Here is a 21,380-nt window from a genome sequence, read left to right as displayed (position 1 = left end):
GTCAAGAACATTTTTAAGTCTATTTCTTGTCTTAAGGAGATAAGAATTTAGGACCTGAGATATTTTTGGGTGGGCGTCTCGTTTACCTGTCATGGAGAGTATGTAAATAATTTAGGGCATATTATCAAGCATGGCAATAAAATGATTGCCGCTTTAGCGGCAGAAAACTGCAGCTAAAGCGGCAATAATGGGCTTGATAATATGCCCTTGAGAATTCCAATAGAAGCCCATGTTGACACCAGAACATGGGCTTCTATTGGAATTCTCAAGGGCATAATATCAAACCCATTATCGCCGCTTTAGCAGCAGTTTTCTACTGCTAAAGCGGCGTTAATTTTAACGCCCATCCCTATAATGTGCCCCATTGTCGCCCTGAAGGATGTGCTGCCCATCAAATTTAGAAATGACCGCCAAGCTGTTGGCCATTTCTAAAGCATTGGCAGCAACAGTCCTCAATGCGGCTCCTGTCAATGCTGTTTAGAGTTTGGTGCACGTCTTCGTTAACATGATGAAACCGTAGGTAAACAGTCAGAATATCAACTAGTAAATGTCGACTTGCACTAATATTGAGTGCAAAATATCGTGATACAGAAATATAGACTTGCACTAATATTGAGAGCAGAATATCGTGGTCAAGAATATCGAGTTAAAGGTAAGGAATATTGTTTTCCAAAATATCAAAATCTTTAATATCATTTGCAAAAATGTAGTTGTTAAAAAAACTGTTTTATTAGTTAGAGTTATGTATTTTAGTGTGTATTTTAGATGTATGGGCTATATTTTTTTGTCTAAGTATTGCATTTTTTTATGTATGCGTTCAAATTTATGATGTTATCAATTCTGTTTTAATTACATTTTGCGTTTTAGTTCCGTAGGGGGTTGTGGGTTTACAGGGGAATAGGGTGGGAAGTAATTTCATTATAATAAATTTAATATTATTTTATTTTAATAAAATGTTGAGTTTTAGTTCCGTAGCAGGTTGTCGGTTTATAGGGGAATAGGATGGGAAGTTATTTAATTATAATAAATTGAATATACACTTTTGTTTATTAGCATTTATTTCATTTTTATATTATAGTGTCAATAAAGATAATTAATGTATTATTAATTAATTAATAATTAGCTGTTAATTTATATTGAATAATCAATTGGTAAATATGTAAATTGTATCTTTTTTTAGGAGCAGGTTGTGGGTGTATAGGGGAATAGGGTGGGAAGTAATTTAATTAAAATAAATTGAATATTAGTTTTTTGTTTATTAGTATTTATTAAATGTTTGTTTTATAGTGTTGACTATGGTTAATAATTTATTTGTAATTAATTCATGATTGGCTGCTAATTTCTATTGATTAATTAATTGGTAAATATGTCAATTGTGTCATTTTTGTAGGAGCGGGTTGTAGGATGATATGGCAGTAGGGTGGGAAGTCATTTAATTTTAATACAGTTATTAATAATTTTTATATAGTATTTACAAATGTTTATTTTATAGTGTTAATTGTGTGAACTTAATTTATTTATAATTATTCATCTTTGATTATAAATTGTTATTAAGTAATTAATTGTTGATTAATTATGTTAAATATGCCGTGTTTTACAAAATTGGTATTGGCATTTATAGGGGAATATGGTGGGAGGCAATTTATTTTAAATTGATGCCAAATAATTAAAATTTAATTTTGTCAATTGTGTAATCATTTTGATTTGTGAGTTGTGGTATTTATAGCGGTAAATAGTGGGAAGTACATTTTTTATAGGAATTTATTAATGTAACATTAGTAATGGGAATTGTGTAAATATTTTTAGGTGTGTGTTGTGCTGTTTATTGGGGTAGATGGTGGAAAGTAATGTAGTTTACATTAATTAATCATTACTTGATCATTAATATTTATTTACTAACTGATAAATATTTTTGGTAATTGTTTATTTTTTTACTTTGGGGATTTATGTTGTATAGATGTAATGTTTTGTTACAACAATAGTTTTGACCTTTTAAATATGTTTTATAATTATTAATCATTTTAAAATTGATTATTAATTGTGTTAATTAAGGAGGTACATTTTTAAATTTTATTTAGATGTCTGTTGTGAATTATGTTATGTTTTTAGGGTAGGAAAAAATATAACATTTATGTAATAATTATTTTTTTTAGATTAAAATTGATTTCTATTACAAAATATTTATTATTTTGAAAGTTTTTTGTTCAAATTGAAAATGTAATCTTTTTATGTAAAATGTAAATTGTTTCTACATTTTATTATGTTTCTATGTTTTGTAAAAATGTATATTAGACATATTTTGTTTTTGGGTGTTTTATTATATGTTGTATAGTAGTTGTTTTTTTGTTTATTTTTAAATTAGAATTTTTTTACGTGTGAATAGTCATTTTTACCCCTTTGCTATCCAACACTTTCCCTACTGTTACACTCACTGGAGGGGGAATAGTAATTTTAACCCCTATGCTATCCAACACTTTCCCTGCTGTTGCACTCGCTGGAGTGGGAATAGTAATGTTTACCCCTACGCTATCCAACACTTTCCCTACTGTTGCACTTCCCTGGAGTGGGAATAGTAATTTTTACCAGTACACTATCCAACACTTTCCCAGCTGTTGCAGTCAGTCACTTGAGTGGGAATAGTAATTTTTACCCATACGCTAGCCAACACTTTCCCAACTGTTGCACATGCTGGAGTGGGAATGGTCATTTTATCCCCTCTGCCATTTAACACTTTCCCTACTGTTGCTTTCATTGGAGTGGGAATAGTAAATTATTCCCCAATGCTATTAATCAGGGAAATGTAAGCGCGCTACTTACCCATGAGGGTCTCAAGGTGCTGAGGGGGGTCCACAGATCTGTTTAGCCGGAGAGTCAGGTCTTGAGGGTCTTCCTGAAGGTGTTCGGGAGGGGGCACGTCTGACGTCTGCCAGTAGCTTGTTCCAGGTCTTGGCTGCATTGTGAGAGAAGGATCGTCCGCCTGCTCTGGCTCTGTGGATGTGCAGGGTTTCACACAGTGCGAGGTTGGAAGATCGGAGGTTTCTTTTGGGTACATGGAAGTTGATTCTGTCGTGGAGGTATTTGGGTCCATTGTTGTTTAGGGATTTGTAGGCGTGAGTGAGGATTTTGAAAGTGACACTTTTCTCCACAGGGAGTTAGTGGAGACCTCGTAGGTGCTGGCTGATGTGTTCATGTTGGGGGATGCCGAGAACGAGTCTGGCAGTGGCGTTTTGTATTGTCCAGAGTTTGCAGAGTAGGGACTTGTTGATGCCGGCGTAGAGTGCATTTCCATAGTCCAGTCTGCGGGTGATGAGTGTGTGGGTGACTGTCTTCCTTGACTCAGGGGGGATCCACTTGAAGGTCTTGGGGAGGATGCAGAGGGTGTTGAAGCAGCTGGAGGTGACAGCGTTGACCTGTTGGTTCATGGTGAGTGATGAGTCGAGTAGAGCTGAGCTGAGGTTCTTGCCATGGTCTGAGGGGGAAGGTGGGCTTCCGAGGGCAGTCTGCCACCAGGTGCTATCCCATGCAGAAAGGTACCGTGGACGCGGTCTTCTGTCTTCTCTGCGTTGAGCTTCAGGCAGCTGTTGGTAATCTAAACTGCGACGTCTTGCATTCCTTTCTGGAAGTTTAATTTGGCAGTGGTGGGGTCTTTGGTGAGGAAGAGGATACGCTGCGTGTCATCGGCGTAGGATACGATGTTGAGGCCATGTTGCCGGACGATGGCTGCAAGGGGGCCATGTAGATGTTGATGAGGGTGGGGCTAAGGGAGGAACCCTGTGGGACTCCGGAGGTGCTTTTCGTGGGGTTGGAGAGGAAGGGTGGGAGTCTGATCCTTTGGCTTCTTTCGGTGAGGAATGATCGGATCCAGTCCAGGGCTGTTCCTTGAATGCCCACATCGTGTAGTCTGGTGACTAGTGTGTGGTGGGAGACTGTGTCGAAGGCCACTGATAGGTCGAGTAGGATGAGGGCTGCGGAGTGGCCTTGGTTCAGAAGGGTGCGGATGTTATCTGTGGCAGTGAGTAGGATGGTCTCTGTGCTGTGGTTGCTTCAGAATCCCGGAATCCGGATTGGGACGGGTCGAGGACGGCGTTCTCTTCAATGAATCGTGTCAGTTACATGTTGACTGTTTTCTCTGCAACTTTGGCTGTGAAGGGGAGGAGCAAGATGGGCCAATAGTTTTTGAGGTCGATGGGGTCAGCTGTGGGCTTCTTGAGCAGGGTTCTGACTTCTGCGCGCTTCCAGTTTTCTGGGAAGGTGCCATGTTTTAAAGGTGATGTTGATAGTGCGTTGTAGTTCGGATGCGATGCTGACCGTGGCTCTGTGGTAGATGTGAGGGGGGCAGGAGTTGGTGGGGGCCCTCAAGTGGATGCTTTTCATGGTCAAGGTGGTGTCTTCGGCCGTGATCAGTGTCCAGTTGGAGATGGTGGGCTGGCTGGTCTTTCTGGGGGTCGGGAGCCGTCTGTGGCTTCTGGTGGATGGTCGATGAAGTTGTCGTAGAGCTTTTTGATCTTGAGATGGAAATAGGTTCCAAGCTTGTCGCAGAGGTCTTGGGATGGGGTGATGTCTGGCTTCACTGCGTTGGTTGGTGAATTCTTGAATTACACTGAAAATTTCCTACGAGTTGGTGGAGTTGGCCAGGATTTTGTTGTGGATGAAGTTCCTCTTGGTGGCTCTGATCTGGTTGTGGTAGTCCGTCATGGCGTCCTTGCAGGTGGTGTTGTTTTCGGTTGTCTTGATGTTTATCCAGCTCTTCTCCAGGCATCTGAAGGTGCGTCTGGCTTCTTGGAGAGCGGTGCTGAACCAGGGGGCTTTCCTGGGGCGTTGTCTTTCCAGGTTGCATAGAAGGGGCGAGCTTGTCTGCGCAGTTGGAGATCCAGGTATGGAGTTCACTGGCTCCGTTGTTTGCGTCTGGTGCCCTGGTATGGTTGATTGGGTGAGGGTGGAATTAAGTTGCTCGTCGGTAACCTTGCTTCAGTTCCCTTTGTGGTGGGTGTGGGCTGGTTTGGGTGCCTTGGGTTTGTTGATGGGGAGTGTACACAGTGGTGGTCAGTCCATGGCGGCTGCGTTGTGTGGCTGAATTGGAGGCTGTTTCCTGCCGCAAAGATGGGGTCAAGGGTGTGTCCTGCTCTGTGGGTCGGTGTGTTGACGAGTTGCTAAATTCTGATGCTGGCTAGGTTGTCACGAAGGATAGTGGAGTTGGGGTCGCTTGGGTTGTCAAGGTTGAAGTTCAGGTCTCCAATAAGTATGTAGATTGTTGAGGTGATGGCGTGGGGTGTGATGAAGTCGGTGATGGTGGTGGCGAAGGGTGTTTGGGGGCCGGGAGTCTGTAGACGAGGGTTTCTCGGAGTGTGGCTTTGGTGGTGGTCTGGATTTGGAAGTGCAGGTGTTCAGCAGAGGGGAAGGCTTGACTGGAGGTGGTGAGGCGGAGGGTGCTCTTGTGGGCAATGGTGAGGCCCCCTCCTGGTTGGTTGGGCGGTCTTTCCTCTGGATCTTGTATCCTTCTGGGATGGCTGTGCTGATGTCATGGGCGGAGGTTGCGTTGGTCCAGGTCTCTGTGAAGAAGGCGATATCGGGTGAGAGAGTCGAGTAGGTTCCAGATTTCCATGGCTTGTTTATGTACGGAGCGTACATTGAGGAGGATGCATTTTAGGGTGTCGCCTGTGCTGGTCTTGGCGGTGTTGGAGGCTGGGGTGGCGGTGAGGGTCTGAAGCCAGTGGAGGCAGGAGAACTGGCTGTGGGTCGTGTTCGGTGAGGCCTGCTGCCATTCTCAAAGTCTTCCGGAGTTGAGTGCGAGGAGGGTGGTGGTGTCATAGTGATGGGTAGTGGGAGGTCCAGGGTTCCAGGTGCTGGCTGCAGTTGGGTCTCGGACGGGCGCAGATGGGCTTACCTTTGGCACACCTTCAGCACGCCAGCGGCGCACCCACTCTGCATGTTCTCTTTGCGACTGCACAGCGCCGGCCTTTAAGTAGGGGAGGTGGGAGGGAGGGAGGAGAGGCTGGGAGGCTGGAGAGGGGGAATTCCGGGGGGAAGGGCCACAGGGGCAGCAGCGACGAAAGGCGAAAGTAACAGCAGGCACGAGAAAATAAAAACAGTGGTGGAATTAAGGCAAGGCACAGATGGGCACAATAACAGTGGCACAACAGGTAAAAACTAAGAAAACAAACGGCTGAGAAAGGTTACAGTGGTTGCAGGCAGTCTGGTCCCAGTTGGAGCGGGCAGCAGGTGCAGGAGCAGGCAGCAGCCTCGGAGGTCGGGATCTGGAGGCAAGAGACGGCATAGAGGAGCTGTGGGGAGAGAGTGAACCTAGACCGAGGGAGTGGGAATAGTAATTATTTCTCCTCCCCTATCCAACACTTTCCCTACTGTTGCAGTCAATGTAGTGTAAAATTTGGTTTAAAGATCATTACATATTTTAATATTTTAATTTATAATATATATTTTGTTATGTTACAGGTGTATGTATATATATATATATTTATATTTTTTAATATATTTCTAACATTTTATCATTAATTAAAATTATTATGTATTATTTATTTTTAAGTAAATATATATATTCACTGAAAAAACCATAGGTTTCACACCAGTTATAGTTAGCTGGAAATTTGACTGACATAAAACCATTGAAATTCCCACGTTATAGTTAGTTGGACTCACTATAACTTGCGCATCTGCAATGCACTGCTGATGACATCACATATTACATCACTCATGACATGGTCAGTGACATCACTCATGACATCACTGATGACACCATCCTTGTGACAGACTGACAGACCTCCTTTGGTTGTAATGTAACCCTTGAAACACATATTCAAAAATAGAAACTTACATTTTCAAAAAAATTGAGATACCCATACCACTTACAACAGCAAATTCAGTAATTCCACCATCTATATATACATCCTCTCATTCAGCAACAGTTCTATATAGTCACTCATACATATACTCACTCATCATATGTAGTGATACACATATACATCCTGTTACACACCGACAGTCAACCAAAAGTTACTCACATACATACTCACACATGCAAATAAACTATTGAACATCCATTTATTTGCATATACAGCGATACACACACTAATACATTACTTCTAAGGAAACTTACACATACTTACTCTCTAAAACAATCACTTATAGAAGCACATACTTATTCAAACAGGAACTCTTTCAATCTCTCACTCTCACATATATTCACTTATATACATCAATACTCACATATACTAGATTAAAACATATGTAGTTACTCATAAAAACACTAGTGAGGCAGGCATTCACTCACTAACACACACATATTCACACTCATCCACCCATAAAGTCCTGCACATACGCTGTCTTAAAAACACATTCAAACAGTGAGTCAGTCACCAACCCATGCAGCCACTTATACACAAAGTGAAACACTGATACATATATTTAAAATATTAAAAAATTATTCGCTAATATATGTATTCACTAAGATACACTTTATAAGCCAGTTAACCAATCAATATTTTGTTAAAAATAAACATCCATTTACACACTTATTTAAACATTTATTCGTCCATCGACCTTCACAAATACATATATAAAACATATTTATTTTTCAGAAAGACACACATTCACTGGATGGTGTCATCAGTGATGTCATGAGTGATGTCACTGACCATGTCATAAGTGATGTAATATGTGATGTCATCAGCAGTGCATTGCAGGCGCGCAAGTTATAGCGAGTCCAACTAACTATAACATGGGAATTTCAATGGTTTTATGTCAGTCAAATTTCCAGCTAACTATAACTGGTGTGAAATCTATGTTTTTTTTAGTGAATTTAATAGGTTTTTTAAATGCTAATTCCTAACTATAACTGGTGTGAAACCTATGGTTTTTTCAGTGAATTTCATAGGTTTTTTAAATGCTAATTCCTAACTATAACTGGTGTGAAACCTATGGTTTTTTCAGTGAATTTCATAGGTTTTTTAAATGCTTATTCCTAACTATAAGTCTCACTTTATAAGTAAGACTGTTAGCGCTCTAGTTGTTCTTTAGAACACTCTGGTACATTCTATCATTGGGCTATAGTTGGGCTACATATGGCTGATATTTGGGCTACATTTTTTTTTTTTGTCTCTGGTGGCCATCTTTGGGCTACATTGGGCTACATTTGGGCTCTAACATATATATAGCCCAATGTAGCACAATATATATTTTTTTCAAAGTAAATTTTCGTAAAAACCACTTGAGTATAGCAAATGCACATCGGGCTACCAGTCCCTACAATTTTTCCCAATTTTTTTTAAATTTATTTATTTATTTATTTATTTATTTTTTGCCTCGGAGCGCTCCCAGTGCGCGCCACGGTGAGCGCCCCGGAGAGCGTACTCGTTTGAAGCGCCCCGGTCCCGTTAGCGCCAATGTTGCGAACGAAAACATGATCGTGACGTATCGCGTAGCCGCGTCCGTGTGATACGCACGTCGTAAACGCACCCGGAAGCATTCGACGCGCTTACACAACGCGCCCCTGGGCGCGCCCCGGGATGCGCCCCGGGGCGCGTAGCGTAAGTGCGTTGAGTCATGTGACCTGAAAATAACACTTTTGATTGGTTCACAACAGTTTTGTTTTCCAAATGATGAAAGACCCCACCTTTTTTTCCTCATTTTCACTTTGTTGTTTGAGTGAAGAAGACCTGCATTCTGTGATAAATGGCTTCACTAGTAGCAGCTGCAGGTGCATCTGCACCACCACCACCTCCACCACCACCACAAGGACCACCACTAGACCGCATTGGTGGCCATGAAGAAGAGGAGGACGAAGAGGAGCAGGAGGAGAGGCAATATCTGCCTGAGGACAATCCCCCATACAGACCCAAGGAACATTTTATTTGGGAGTTTTTCAAGATGCCAAGGGGTGCCAAAAAAGTGAATGCAGCAAAGGTGACTTGCCTCATCTGTGACCAAGAACTGTCAAGAGGGAACCCAAACAAGAAATATTCATTTGGGAACCACACTATGATTAGGCATATGCAGAGGAAGCACCCAAACAATTATTCAAGAGCAGAAGTCAGGGAACTGACCAAGAACCCTCCCCATCCTTCTACTTCAAGCGCCTCCAACCAACCCATTCCATCGGGTGCAAAGGCTAGGGAGATGGTCCCTAATGTCCAAACCAAGTTTTTAAAATTTAAATTTGTTTGCATATATTGCAACAAAACAATATCATATGGTGAGCAGAGCATCACTTTACTTATTCGAGCTGCAGACAACCATCACTGCAGCAAGCAACTTACATTTTTTTTTTGCTCCAGTTGAGCTGTTTGCAATTCCCTGTCTTTTGTTTCAAAAACTACAAAAAAATATAAAATTGTTCTGAAAATCCCAAAAAAAAGTTCCAAAAAACAAAAAAAATATAAAAAACAAAAAGAAAAAAAACAGTTCTTTTCCGAACTACCTCTAATTTATATGAAAATGCTACATTTTTTAAAAACTGTCTTTCTTTTTTCCCCCATGGTACGCTCCACGGTCCGCTCCCCGGTGCGCGTAACGGGCGCTCCCCCGCGAAAATCGAAAAAAAAAAATAAATGTTATGCCCCGCGGGGCCCTTTTATGACCCCCACATCAAACCTAGGGGGTCAGGGGGTATACCCCTGCCCCCTTATGGTCATTTCCCCCTTTGTTTTTGCCACCTCTTGTGTCTCGATCCTACTGAGACACAAGATGGCGGCCGCTCCGGACTGTTTGGAATGTTTACAGACACCCGAGAGCCAATCAGCTTTCTGTGCGCAAGTCGCGTGGCACGCCCGGAGCGCTCCCCGGAGCGCGTACCGGGGCGCTGTTATAGATATATATATTTTTTTTAACCTAAATTACTCAAAATCCACTGGAGCACATATCTTGAGACATAGCAAAGGCACATCGGGCTACCAGTCCCTACAATTTTGCCAAGTTTGGTGGAAATCCATTCAGCCGTTCGGGCTAAAAGTGAGGTCGACCGCCCTATGGAAATTAACATGGGGAAAACACATTTTGGGACCTCCCTTTTATCTCGGCCCCTGCTTCACGAATCCCCCCCACATTTTCAGGGAAGGAGCGGAGTGCCGCAAGGCCATTTTGAGGAAATTTTCAGGCAGATTCGTCACCCGGCGCCAAAGTTATTCCAAATAGAATTTTGAGATTTAACATTGAAAAAAATCCTAACTATAACTACCTACTGGCGTGCGCCAGTAGGTAATATATATATATATATATATATATATATATATATATATATATATATATATATATATATATATATATATATATATATATATATATATAACATTTTAAATATGTATGTTTAATTTATTTTGAACATTACATTTATTGCTTATCATTGTTAACATATACAAATTAATCTAAAAAAATGTAAATGTAGTATTTAATTTATTTTACATTATTTTTTATACAAAAACGATATTTTCTACTTCGATATTTTTAACAACAATATTTTCTACTTCAATATATTTGTATTTACCATTATGAAGATAGGAGGTCAATATCCTTGACAATATTTTTGTCACGATATTTTTGTAGCTTGACATTTCTGTTGTCGATATTCTGTCAGTGATATGCAACAATACACCTAAAGAAATCCAGAAGCTAGATTTTCTTTTTCAAAAAGAAAAAGAAAATTCTCCCCTTGTGTGGAGAATTCTGAAGTTTTACTGCCCCTTGCCACCAGGGTTTTCTTGGCTGTGATGGGCAGTGAAAAGTGACTTCTAATTCCAACCCTCTAAATTAGGTAGGTGGAATTAGATGTCTGTCTCTGAGGGCCTTTATTCTGTATTGCTTGCAGAGACGGAGTAGTCTTTTTGCTTCTAGTGTAGTTAAGTTAACTTAGCCAGCTATTGTTATTAGTATGCAATCACAACACTTTTGCTAACCTAACTTATACTTACAGGGTGATTGTTGTCCAAATCAGGCTCAAAATTCGAAGTCAAATGGTTGCATTGGTCTAGGTCCCATATTTTCTTTGGAAACCAGGCAACTGTTTAAAGAAAACAAAGTGATTAGTGTTAAGAGAATTAAACCCAAGTCCCAGTTGGTGGAACAGAGTGCCAAAGATGGTATGTCGGAGAACAATCACAAAATAATCATGGAAGATGTGGAAACTGATATTAGAGTGATGGCAAGAGCGACCAAAAATAGAGAGGAGCATAAGAGCCACATATTGTGGTTCCTTCTCTTTAAAAAATATTTTTACCTTCTACAATTGTAATATTTGAAGCATTTTGTAAGCCCATTTGCCTTATAATAGTTCTAAAACTCTTAATATTTGGTTATAAAAGACTCTTTATGATCTCCAATGAAACTGAATAAGCACACACATTTAAAAGAAATACAAACACAGGTCTATCCTGTTTGCATACGTACCAGATTTATTCCAACTTCCTGTCAATTATAACAAAGGATTTTTCTGATGAACCTCCTCGGAATTATTAGTTCAGTTTACAATATAGAGTTTGATTGAAAAACACAGCACCAACCCACATACACTAAGACCAGCACTAAGGACTTTAAAAAGACAATAGGTCAGGCTTAAATGTTGTAAGTTGTGCAAACCCAAGCCCAAATGAAAACCTTCCAACAGAAAATCAAGCACCTTGAGGGGCAAGATAAAGGAATAAAACCCAACGCATATCACATGGCCTTCAAGTGAATAGTCTTCATTAGAATTAGACAGTCAATGCAGTCTCTAATAATCAAGCTGATGCCTATGAACCTAACCTTTCAATTGCCAAACCGCAAAGAGAACACAATTGAGAGATCAGAGGGCACTGTAATGAGGACAGAAAGTGAGATAGTATTCATGGATTGCCCACAGCCATGTCCATCAAAAAGGGGAACCATGCTGGTCTAGTCCAATGCGGTGCTAGCAGAAGCACATTACACCTTTCCTATTGAATCTTGAGTAGTCCCTTTGGCAGCAGAACAAAAGGTTGAATAGCCAAGTAAAGATCTTTGGGCCATCTGACAGTAGAGCATTTATGTCCCAGGCCATACTGCCCTAGCACCTTGAAGAGAATCCAGGAACTACTTGATTGCCCCTTGTTGCAAAGCATTCTATGCATGAAATTGAGAACTTCCTGCAGATCTGTTGGAATGTCTGTTGTAATTCTGTTTGGTAATACATAAGGTGATACACCCTCAGGTTTAGTTCCCCTTTAAGTTATCCTTTGATGTATATTACTGTCAGTAAAGAAAGATGTGTTTCAGACCATTGAAAAGGTTTTGCTGCCAACAGGGCCAGTGCCAATGATTTTGTGTCCCTCTTTCGATACATGCCTTAGGCACAGTGTTTTCTGTCTGGACCATTACATTCCTGTTTCTGTCTGGAACATTACATCCCTGGAGTATAGAAGTAGGTAGAGAAGAGGCTTCTAGACCCTTCCAAATGGATTCTAGTTCCATCCAACTGAAGGAAAGGCATAGTCCATCTTGGACCACTGACACTGAACGGTCTCCAGCGCCCAGAGTGGCCTCATTCCCAATGTGCTCGCATGGATAAATCCTACATGCAATTCCTCTTGATCTATACATCCCACCAAATGGGCCTTTACCTTGGAGCAGTATTTGATACCACTGGAGTACTGAGGAAAAGAAAAAAGTGATGGGTGGAATGGGTGAAATAACCTCCGGGTTTTGGAAAATACTCAGGCCGTGTTCCAGTCCCTCACTGTTTTGCATTGCATGCCACCTCAGACAGGAATCAGCCCAGTGCTTCAAGTGGGAAGAAAAAGGTGGGTTGTTTCCTCTAAGGGGCATGGTCAAAAAAGAGTAACTTGGAACATTTTCGAATAGGTGTGGCTTAAAGGCATGGCATAATATATGTAAACTAAATTACTGTACTTCACACATCATGCCACCTGAGCCATATTTGGGTGCCTCTCTATAAGTTTCTGATATTCCATGGAGACATATACACACAAACCAACACATCTGGCTAAAACAAGCCAAATGAAAACAGGGATCGCTGACATGGAATGCCTGAAGGGCTTTTAGAGTTATTGCTGAAAAATGAAAATAGTTTTGCCAATAAAGTTAAGCACCTGAATACGGAGCTTGAGAGGGACCTATTTCCAAGTTGATTTTGGGTTTGTGACCCAGTAGGACCCGAATCACTGAATCAGCCATTTACACATTAATGTTGGTCCTTGTTGGAGATTTTCCTTTCTGCAGGGTCACCACAAATTGTTCTGGCCATTTTGCTGAAACCTATTTTTGTTGGCTTTAAACCTCTCTACCCTTACTCCCCTGCTAACCAATGGTAAAGTGCTTTTGTTCCTCCTTTCTAAACATGGTAAGATTGGTATACAGCTAGTTGGCACATTAGTTTACTTATAAGACCCTTGTGTATGGTACTACCTGTACACAGGGCCAATAAATTAATTGCTGCTATTGGGCTGCAGCACTCATTGTGTCACTAATTGCAGTAGGCCTTTTAATGCAGCTTGGGTGTACAGTTTTATACTGCCATTTAATCCTGGCACAATAAACCTTTTACCAGCCCTAAACCTTCCTTTTTGATACTTATAAGTCACCCCTAAAGCAAGCCCTAAAAGCCCATAAGGTAGGGTGCATGGGACTAAAACATAGTGAATGTGTATTTCAAGCTCCATGTCATGGCAGTGAAAAACCTGAATCGTCGTTTTTCATTTTGGCAAGGCGGGCACTCCAATTAGTCAACACTGGTTCACACTATTACATTTATTAAGTGCAAAATTAGTTTGGGATTACTTAGAAATATGATTCTAGGACTCATTTTAATCATAATTTAAAATCCAACTTAATCATCATCATGATCATGTCGAATTTTATATTACTATTTTAAAAAATCAACTGTAGGGAAGCTGTTTCTGGGGAGGGAAAAGTCAGGGTAAGAAAGATTGGGGATTCAAATGATTCCGGGGAGTCTTCCTCTTTGGACGATAAAGCCCTTACACACCCAAATGTGTATCATGCTTCATCACTGCAATGCACCACGGGCCCCACTACAGGGGTCTTTTTCAGAGATCTTCACTTTTTGCCGTTTTGATGGATGTAGGTATGTGAAAGTAGGGTAGTATGTGAGATAGTGAGTTAAAACTACTTAAGGAGGGTGCTATACTATTTATTCTGGTTGCCCTCTTGGTGGGGTTAAAGACCATAATGTGATGTGGGTACTATCTATCAGGGAAATTATGACCTGTGATAGTCCCACTGTGTTTGATACTGGAGTTTCTTTATAGGGGAAGAACTGACCGGAACTGGTTTAGGGGGTGGACAAAGTATTGCCTTTACCCACAGGCTGGCACAGGTCATACAGTGGACCCCTGATACATCTCCTCAGATCACTTTTGGCCATGTGGAAAAACAGAAGAGGACTGGAATTGCTGTCTGTGACCTGAGAAGAGCCTTGAAGACTGGACCTGCTCTCCCTCTTATACTCAGGTAAAGAAGTAGGCCCTAAGGGACATAAAGCTGAGCTCCTCTTTGGACTACAAGAACACAAACGTCATGGGCCCTTTTCCTACATTCTAAGCTGACTAGTTCCAACAAGACCTGCCCTGGACCCGACTGCTGGCCTTTTGCTGGAGTGAGTCATGGTCTTTACCCACAAGTGCTGTCCCCAAGTCCCTGGAAACTTGGCAGGAGTCAATGAGCGCTCCTCTTGAAGTTTTCTGAAAACTGGCACTTAGACCTTTTTGTCAAATTTTTGCTCTGGGAACCGAAGAGGGAATGAGACCAAACTGCCAGGACAATCCGATGAAGGTGCATTACATCTGGGCCAAAGATTCAGTTTGCTCCTGCTACACTCTTCTCCGCAGCAGCATATCCAATTCAGCTGGACATCTATAATAAGGTATGTGGCCTCATGGATCCCTCTTCAGCCACAGACTGCAAACTTGCTCCGCTGGAACAATCTGAGCTCCAAAAAAGTGATTATGGCCGAAGGTTAAAATCGTCATAGGGAGAAGGCATGAGAAGTATCCGCCCAGAGAGGGACCTCCTCCGGGAATGAAATTCAAATTTCTCCTGCTCTGAGGTTTCCTGCCAGAGGTCAGTGACTACACTGAAACCTCATCCAGCTGCTACCCAACAATGTGGAGCTCTCTATGGCCACAGTCTGCTTACTTGCCCGGCTGAGGATTTTGGACCTCCATTCCAGAGACTAAATCAGAAGGGAAAACCTTTTACTGGGATGAACCTGGTCCCTGTATTTGATCCGTGCTCCATTGTGGTCAGCTTTAAACCTTACCAATGTCACTGTCAAGCACAACCAGATGACTGTAGTTGCCATTTAAAGCTTTTTGGCACTATTGTGAACTTAAAATTTACAAATCCATGAATTTTCTTCTTCTTATTGGACTTTTGTTGTTTTGGCATTTTTGGGGGGTTTTATTTATAAAATGTGTCTATTTTTCAATATTGCTCAAGGTTTTTTCTTGCTCTGTCTTTGAGTATTGCATAAATACTTTACTCGTTTGCTCTAAGTTAAGCCTCCTTTCTTTGTGCCTTATCTATAAGGGGGTTGAGCTCATGTTAATTTACTTACTTTATTGGTTCATCCTGACAAGGATTGTGGCTGTAATTTGAGGTAGGTCCTGATCCTCTCAACTAATACACCAATTTCCCCACAGTTCTTCTCCAGCAGTAGAGGGCCAGATCAAACTGCCAGGCCAGGTCCCTTCTGACTATAAACACAATCAATTTCAGTCCAATTTGAGCACAGTTAGGCCAGATGTAGCTTGGTTCCTGTGGCAGGGTGAGCATGTGCCCCACATCTGGGCCTCTGATACACACTTTGGCCCTGATTATGATGCCAGTCGGACGAGCATCTGACCAGCATTGTGTCAGAATGGAAACCCACCGACAAGCAGTCGGTGGTATCATCCAACGAAATTTGGATATGACCGTCCATGAGGCGATGGTAAAGTTCCATTGACCTGATGCGGCTTATAACCATGGGCTACTACTCTTTGCACCAAAAGGTCTGAAAATGCCTAAGTCTATGTTATAAACATAAACAAAAAACATAGAACCACTGGCAGCTTCATGTCTGGATGGCTTTAGCCCATAAGAGGGTGGAAACAATAATGTATCTTGCTTGCTTCTGATTCATGCCTCCTTTGTTGGAGAAGTGTGGCCCTGTCTCCACCTGCTCCTGCATGAAGAGAGGAATTGAAAAAAACTCTATCTTCATGTCCCTTCACAAATTCTTCTCATCTTCTAAAGAACTTTTTCTGTCTTGAAAACATTTCTCTCATAGGGCGGATTAAAAGAACAGGAAAGGCACTAGGTAGGCTTCCTTCATGGTAAATGGTTGAGATCAAAATAGGAAAAGCACTATCAGAAAAAGCCTGGGCCTTTTCACTTTAAGATCTTAGGGCCAAATTTAATGCTTTTTCATGGGAATATCAAAGGAAACTTAACCGAATGAGAGGAAGAAAATAATAGATAATTGTGCAACTCAAGTATTGTTAGAAACACACATTACTGACAGCCATGGGAAGCTACATTTTAATATTCCTCTTACACAACACTGAAATAGGAATGTTATGAGAATGTGTCTAGCAAGGTTGCAACAAACCTTTACATTATTTCATATTCTATATTAAATTTGTGTTGCCATCTCTTATTAGTAAAACATAATGCCAGGTTAGAGATATTCAATTAAATCTTACCCAATGTATATTAATATATAGAGCCAGTTATTTAACTAGTACCTTTTTCATCTCTTCTTATTTGAACGTCATCCGTTACTTTCTTTAACGAGTTCAAAAGAATACTGATGTCAGAACGATGGAGTTCACATCTCAAAAACACCTCTAAACCGTTGACTTGGTTTTTTGATCTCTTTGAAGGTCTTGATTCAATGTTTAGGATCCGAACGCCATATGCCTGCAAGACACAACTCACATGTTCACAACTAGGAACGTTTCCACTGTTACATGTAACAGTCAATCAACTATAACATTCATTGTGAGGGTATATTTTTCAACAAAGCAGCACTCGTTGGGCCCAGTTCACAAAGACAAACTTAGACGTTTGGTGTTAATTTAGACCAAACGTCTAAATGTACGACTTTTGGAATTCACAACTGGCATTTACCAGTGCTATTCGTTTAACTTTGTGTCGTGTATTTACATTTATACGTTTGTTTGGTTATTAAAGGAGTTAAACCTGATCCCTCACTTGCAATATTAGTTCTGACAATGTCTGTTATTGCCATTATTAGATTTCAATCCTAATTGTTTTTCAACCTCCGGGGTAGGGAGAGGCAACATTTTGTGTGTAGGCGGTTTATTATAATAACTGGATCAGTCCTTTATTGTAGTACACAAACTTGACAACTTTATGGGCATCTTAAGAAATATACAAAGGACAAATGACAAGGTCAATCACAGTTTTACTTTCCACTTATTAGAACAACCTCAACACATCCCAGGCAATGCAGCTCCATTTGTTTTTTCTTTTATTTATTCGCTGTTATCAGTTTATACAAACCAACAACAATTCCTCACACAAAAGATACAATGAATAAACTCTGAATTACAACAAAATTGTTTCATAGAAAAATTATTTGCAGTTACAATCTTTCTTAGAAGATTAAAAAAGAACGTTGCTCCATTGCAACGTGCAAGTATCTGTTCGACATACTTACCTATTAAAATTCAGTCCCTCGCATTTTTCAAACCCATTAGTGCCCGAGGAGTTGCGTGTTATATTGCTTCAGGGAATTAGCCCTCCCCCATTCCACAAGCAGTGCAAATTTTGCATCTGTTAATTCAGCCAAATAAAACTAAAATCATATGTCATTATTTTGCCATTGGATAGAAAACTCGCCTGTTTACATTAGGACTTTTTTTAAGTTGAGATGGAAAAGAAAGCATAAGAGACCATAGAAGTGGTACCTTTTGAAGGGGTCTCTTCGGTATCTCTTGAGCATTCGCAATGTTGTCAGCTCTATCATATTTCTAATGAAAACATGATAAGGATCCCCTGCCCTTCACCAAAGGTACGACTTAACCGCCAAGGGATTTTGGGATATATTTTCAAGAACTGCCACTAACTAGCGTTAGCGTTACTTAGCGCAGTTTTTTTAACAGGGCCTATCGCGGAAAACTATCGTCCTGTTAGCGATGTATTTACAATATGTCGCTAAATGGGTTTAGTTTCAGTTAGCCGTGGTGAAAACTGACATTAACACTAGCATGAAGGTGATACAAACTCTGACATTAGACAGCGAAAACTCACAAAAGGCCAATATGCGGTCAAAAAACTCACGTTAGTCAGCTAAACTTCCTCCACAGAAACAAAAGAAAAACAATTAAATGAAGAATGGAGCAGCCGGGGACAAGTGCAGCACAGATCAAGAACCTTCCTACACCCCCCTACAGCCAGGATGACCAGAGTCCCAGGGGAAGAGGAAATGCAGAATCAGGGCTATAAAAGAGGTGCATCGCCATTACCTGGTAGTGAAGTCTGACAGGTCACATGGAGATACGTTGCTGACCTATGTGAGAAGACAGCCTGGTGCCCCTTGGAGCTGTGAATGGTAGAGGTTCTCCTGCACACCATTAAAGGGGGGTCTGCATCAAATACCAGCACCGCCTCTACACTGGCCATGCCTCTCTGCATCACAGGCCGGAGGATAATGTGCTGTTCGGACACTGTGCAGGGTGAGGCCCCTGCACTGCGCTGAACTTGTGTGGAGGGAGTACTGCAACTTCATGCATAAGGGGGCCTTGTTGCATCACCTGCATCAGGAGGTTTCCCAGCAGACTAGGTGGCGACTGCTGTACACAGGCTTGTGAAATCCCACCTGGCTGAGGCTCCTGCCCACCGTCCTCTGCACCCTCATCTACAGGGCCCCTGGCCCATGAACCCCCATTCACCAATGCCATTATAGACTTCATTGCACCCCAGGCTCTCCCATCCACTGACTACATCCTACTTGGAGTCTTCAACTTCCACCTGGACAACCCCAGTGACCAGAGCATCCCCACCCTCCTGGCGAACCTCACCAACATTGGACACAAGCAGCTAGCACAAACCCACATAGTCAGTCACATGCTCGACCCCCTCTTCTCCGCCAGTGGTAACTTCAACTATAGCCACACCACAGAACTCTCCTGGACCGACCATCATAGTATACATCACGTCTTCACCACACCCACCGCACACCACTGCCATCATCTCCCCCTCAGCCGCAGCTGTATCAGGGCCATCAAAGAACATTTCAGCAACTCCTTCAGCACCACCATCCGCCAATGCTTACAGACGCCAACACCGCAGCACGCAAACTCCACCGATGGAGCTCCAACTGCGCTGACACCCTGCAATTTCTCACTGTCAGTGGACTGAGCATTTGGGGGCTGCTGGCTGTCAGGGAAGGTGACAGCAGACAGCCTTGATGCAAAACTAGACTCTGTACAAAGTGACACATCCAGTCATATGCGAGACCTTGTGAACTCCTATGCCACATCATACCTGTGATGGAGTAGGATTTTTTCACAAATAGAAACTGCTCGGTTTAACACCCCTGTAATACATACTAAAAGTGTGCAGTGGTAAATTAACATTCAAATCACATGAACACGGGGAAACTGCTTTGTGCATGAGTGCACTAATGTGAACTAATGCATGAAAGAACTAGGCCATATTCTACATTTTCGTTTTGCATCTTGCTTTAAAAATATTAATGAATAATGTTGCTTTTGCTCTAAGCTTATGCTAGGAAATAAATTAACAGGGGATAGTGTAAAAGTGGATAGTAAACAGTGAAAAGTGCCTTTCCATGTAATTAATGAAAGTATATGTTTAATTCACCATAGTGAGCAGAAAGGGCCTGCGGTAACTTAAATTGACCGGATAGATGAGCGGCTGGAAAATTGAGCCAGAATGACCTGACAAAAGAGACAGAAGCGCTGAGTGCTGCAGAAGAGGTACAAAAAGCCAAGGTTGCTCAGCTCAAAGAACATTGTTCGCCTGCCAAAAGATGCGACTTGCCGTGAGACCCAAGACTATTTCCACCGACGTGGCTAAAAAACCTGTGTGAAAATAATGAAATGTAAAAAGAAACTAAATTGTATGAACTGGTATGTAATGTGAAAGGAAAAAAAACAATGAGCATGTGAAATTGAGAATGAAATCATGGTGGTGTGATGCACCACCTCCCAAATTGTCCAATGAAACGTAAAATCCTGTAAATTGTTTCAACTAATGTGGGTTGGACATGTCGTTTTTAGGGTATAACTGGAGTGCCTTTGGGGGTGTGGTTTTATGCTTGGCTGCTTAGCTTGGCTCAGGTCGAGTGCAAAGGAGAGAGGGATGATTTTGTTGCTATCCGTCCCTTTGCAGAGAGATCTAGCTGTTCCTGTCCCTGTCCCTTTCCTGATACCTGGAAACGTTGATCCCAGACTCTATTTCAGGGAACCCCCACCATCTCCTTGGCAAGGGGGGTGGTATTTCACAGATCCTTCGGGTTTGTATTATTATTCTGACTCGTACTTTGCATAATTATTTGCAAATGTATTTTTGTCTCTGAAACTTATTTCCCTTCATATATCCACTCCTTCATATGCATATCGTACAATTGTGTTGATGAGTTTCACATTGTTTGCATTTGCTGATTATTTTTCTCTCCTTTTGTGAGATTCTTTCTTTGCATTGTAACCTGGGTGCAATGAGCATTAATTGTTCACAAAAACTCGAGATAAACTTTATTAATCTTACAGAGAGTCTGTGATTATTTAGCCAATTAGATAGTATTAATATTACCATCAACTACTCAACTAATTGGTCCGTTGACCGAAAGGAAAGAGAGTTGATATACAGGTCTAGTTATGTACTTAGAAATGTTAAACATGAATCTGTGAAAGAAACAATTTTCACGTCATTAAATCTTGACCCCAGAGAAACAGGGATTTGTGAGTTGGGTGAATGTGTAAGGGCCATTTGTGTGAAATAATCAATGAGTATCGATCCCTGATAAAGTGTAGCGCTGGATCACCTGCATCAGGTACTTTGTATGCACGGTGGGCGTTCCCACACAACAAAGCCTTGTAGGAGTGGTGGAGTGGTGCAGTGAAATGTATATGATTTCACTGCCACAATTCTATTCTAGGTTGCCACTGAGTCAAAACCTCACACCTGCCTCATGGTGGGCAGAAGGGTGATGCTGTGCCATTGAGATAGGACAGCCCCATGCATTGCTGGAGTTGCATCATGCTTGCGACAAAATTGCAGCAATGCATGACTTTAGAGCCAAGAGATACATCAGGAATACTAACATATTTGTAAACCCTTGCAACATGGAGTGCGGTACAGTCGAAGCCTGTGCATCCGTGGTATCGCAAAGAGGGTGCAATGAAAAGTAC

The 21,380-nt window shown here is 41.5% G+C and overlaps 1 protein-coding gene across 1 annotated transcript in view; it reads right to left on the bottom strand.

Annotated features, from left to right (window-relative positions):
* The window catches only part of LOC147751276 (tyrosine 3-monooxygenase-like), a 309,602-nt gene that overhangs the window by 265,541 nt on the left and 22,681 nt on the right, over positions 1 to 21,380 (bottom strand). Inside the window, exons 2-3 of the mRNA XM_086933182.1 lie at positions 16,725 to 16,899; positions 10,917 to 11,005 (exon numbers count right to left, since the gene is read on the bottom strand). Of these exons, the coding sequence (XP_086789308.1) occupies positions 10,917 to 11,005; positions 16,725 to 16,899 (264 nt within the window). The remainder of the gene's footprint in view (positions 1 to 10,916; positions 11,006 to 16,724; positions 16,900 to 21,380) is intronic.

This window comes from Lissotriton vulgaris, chromosome 1_1, assembly GCF_964263255.1.
Source record: "Lissotriton vulgaris chromosome 1_1, aLisVul1.2, whole genome shotgun sequence".
In the NCBI taxonomy this organism is placed as follows: Eukaryota; Metazoa; Chordata; class Amphibia; order Caudata; family Salamandridae; genus Lissotriton; species Lissotriton vulgaris.
The sequence above is the reverse complement of the archived record's forward strand: the minus strand, read 5'-3'. Positions and strand labels throughout refer to the sequence as shown.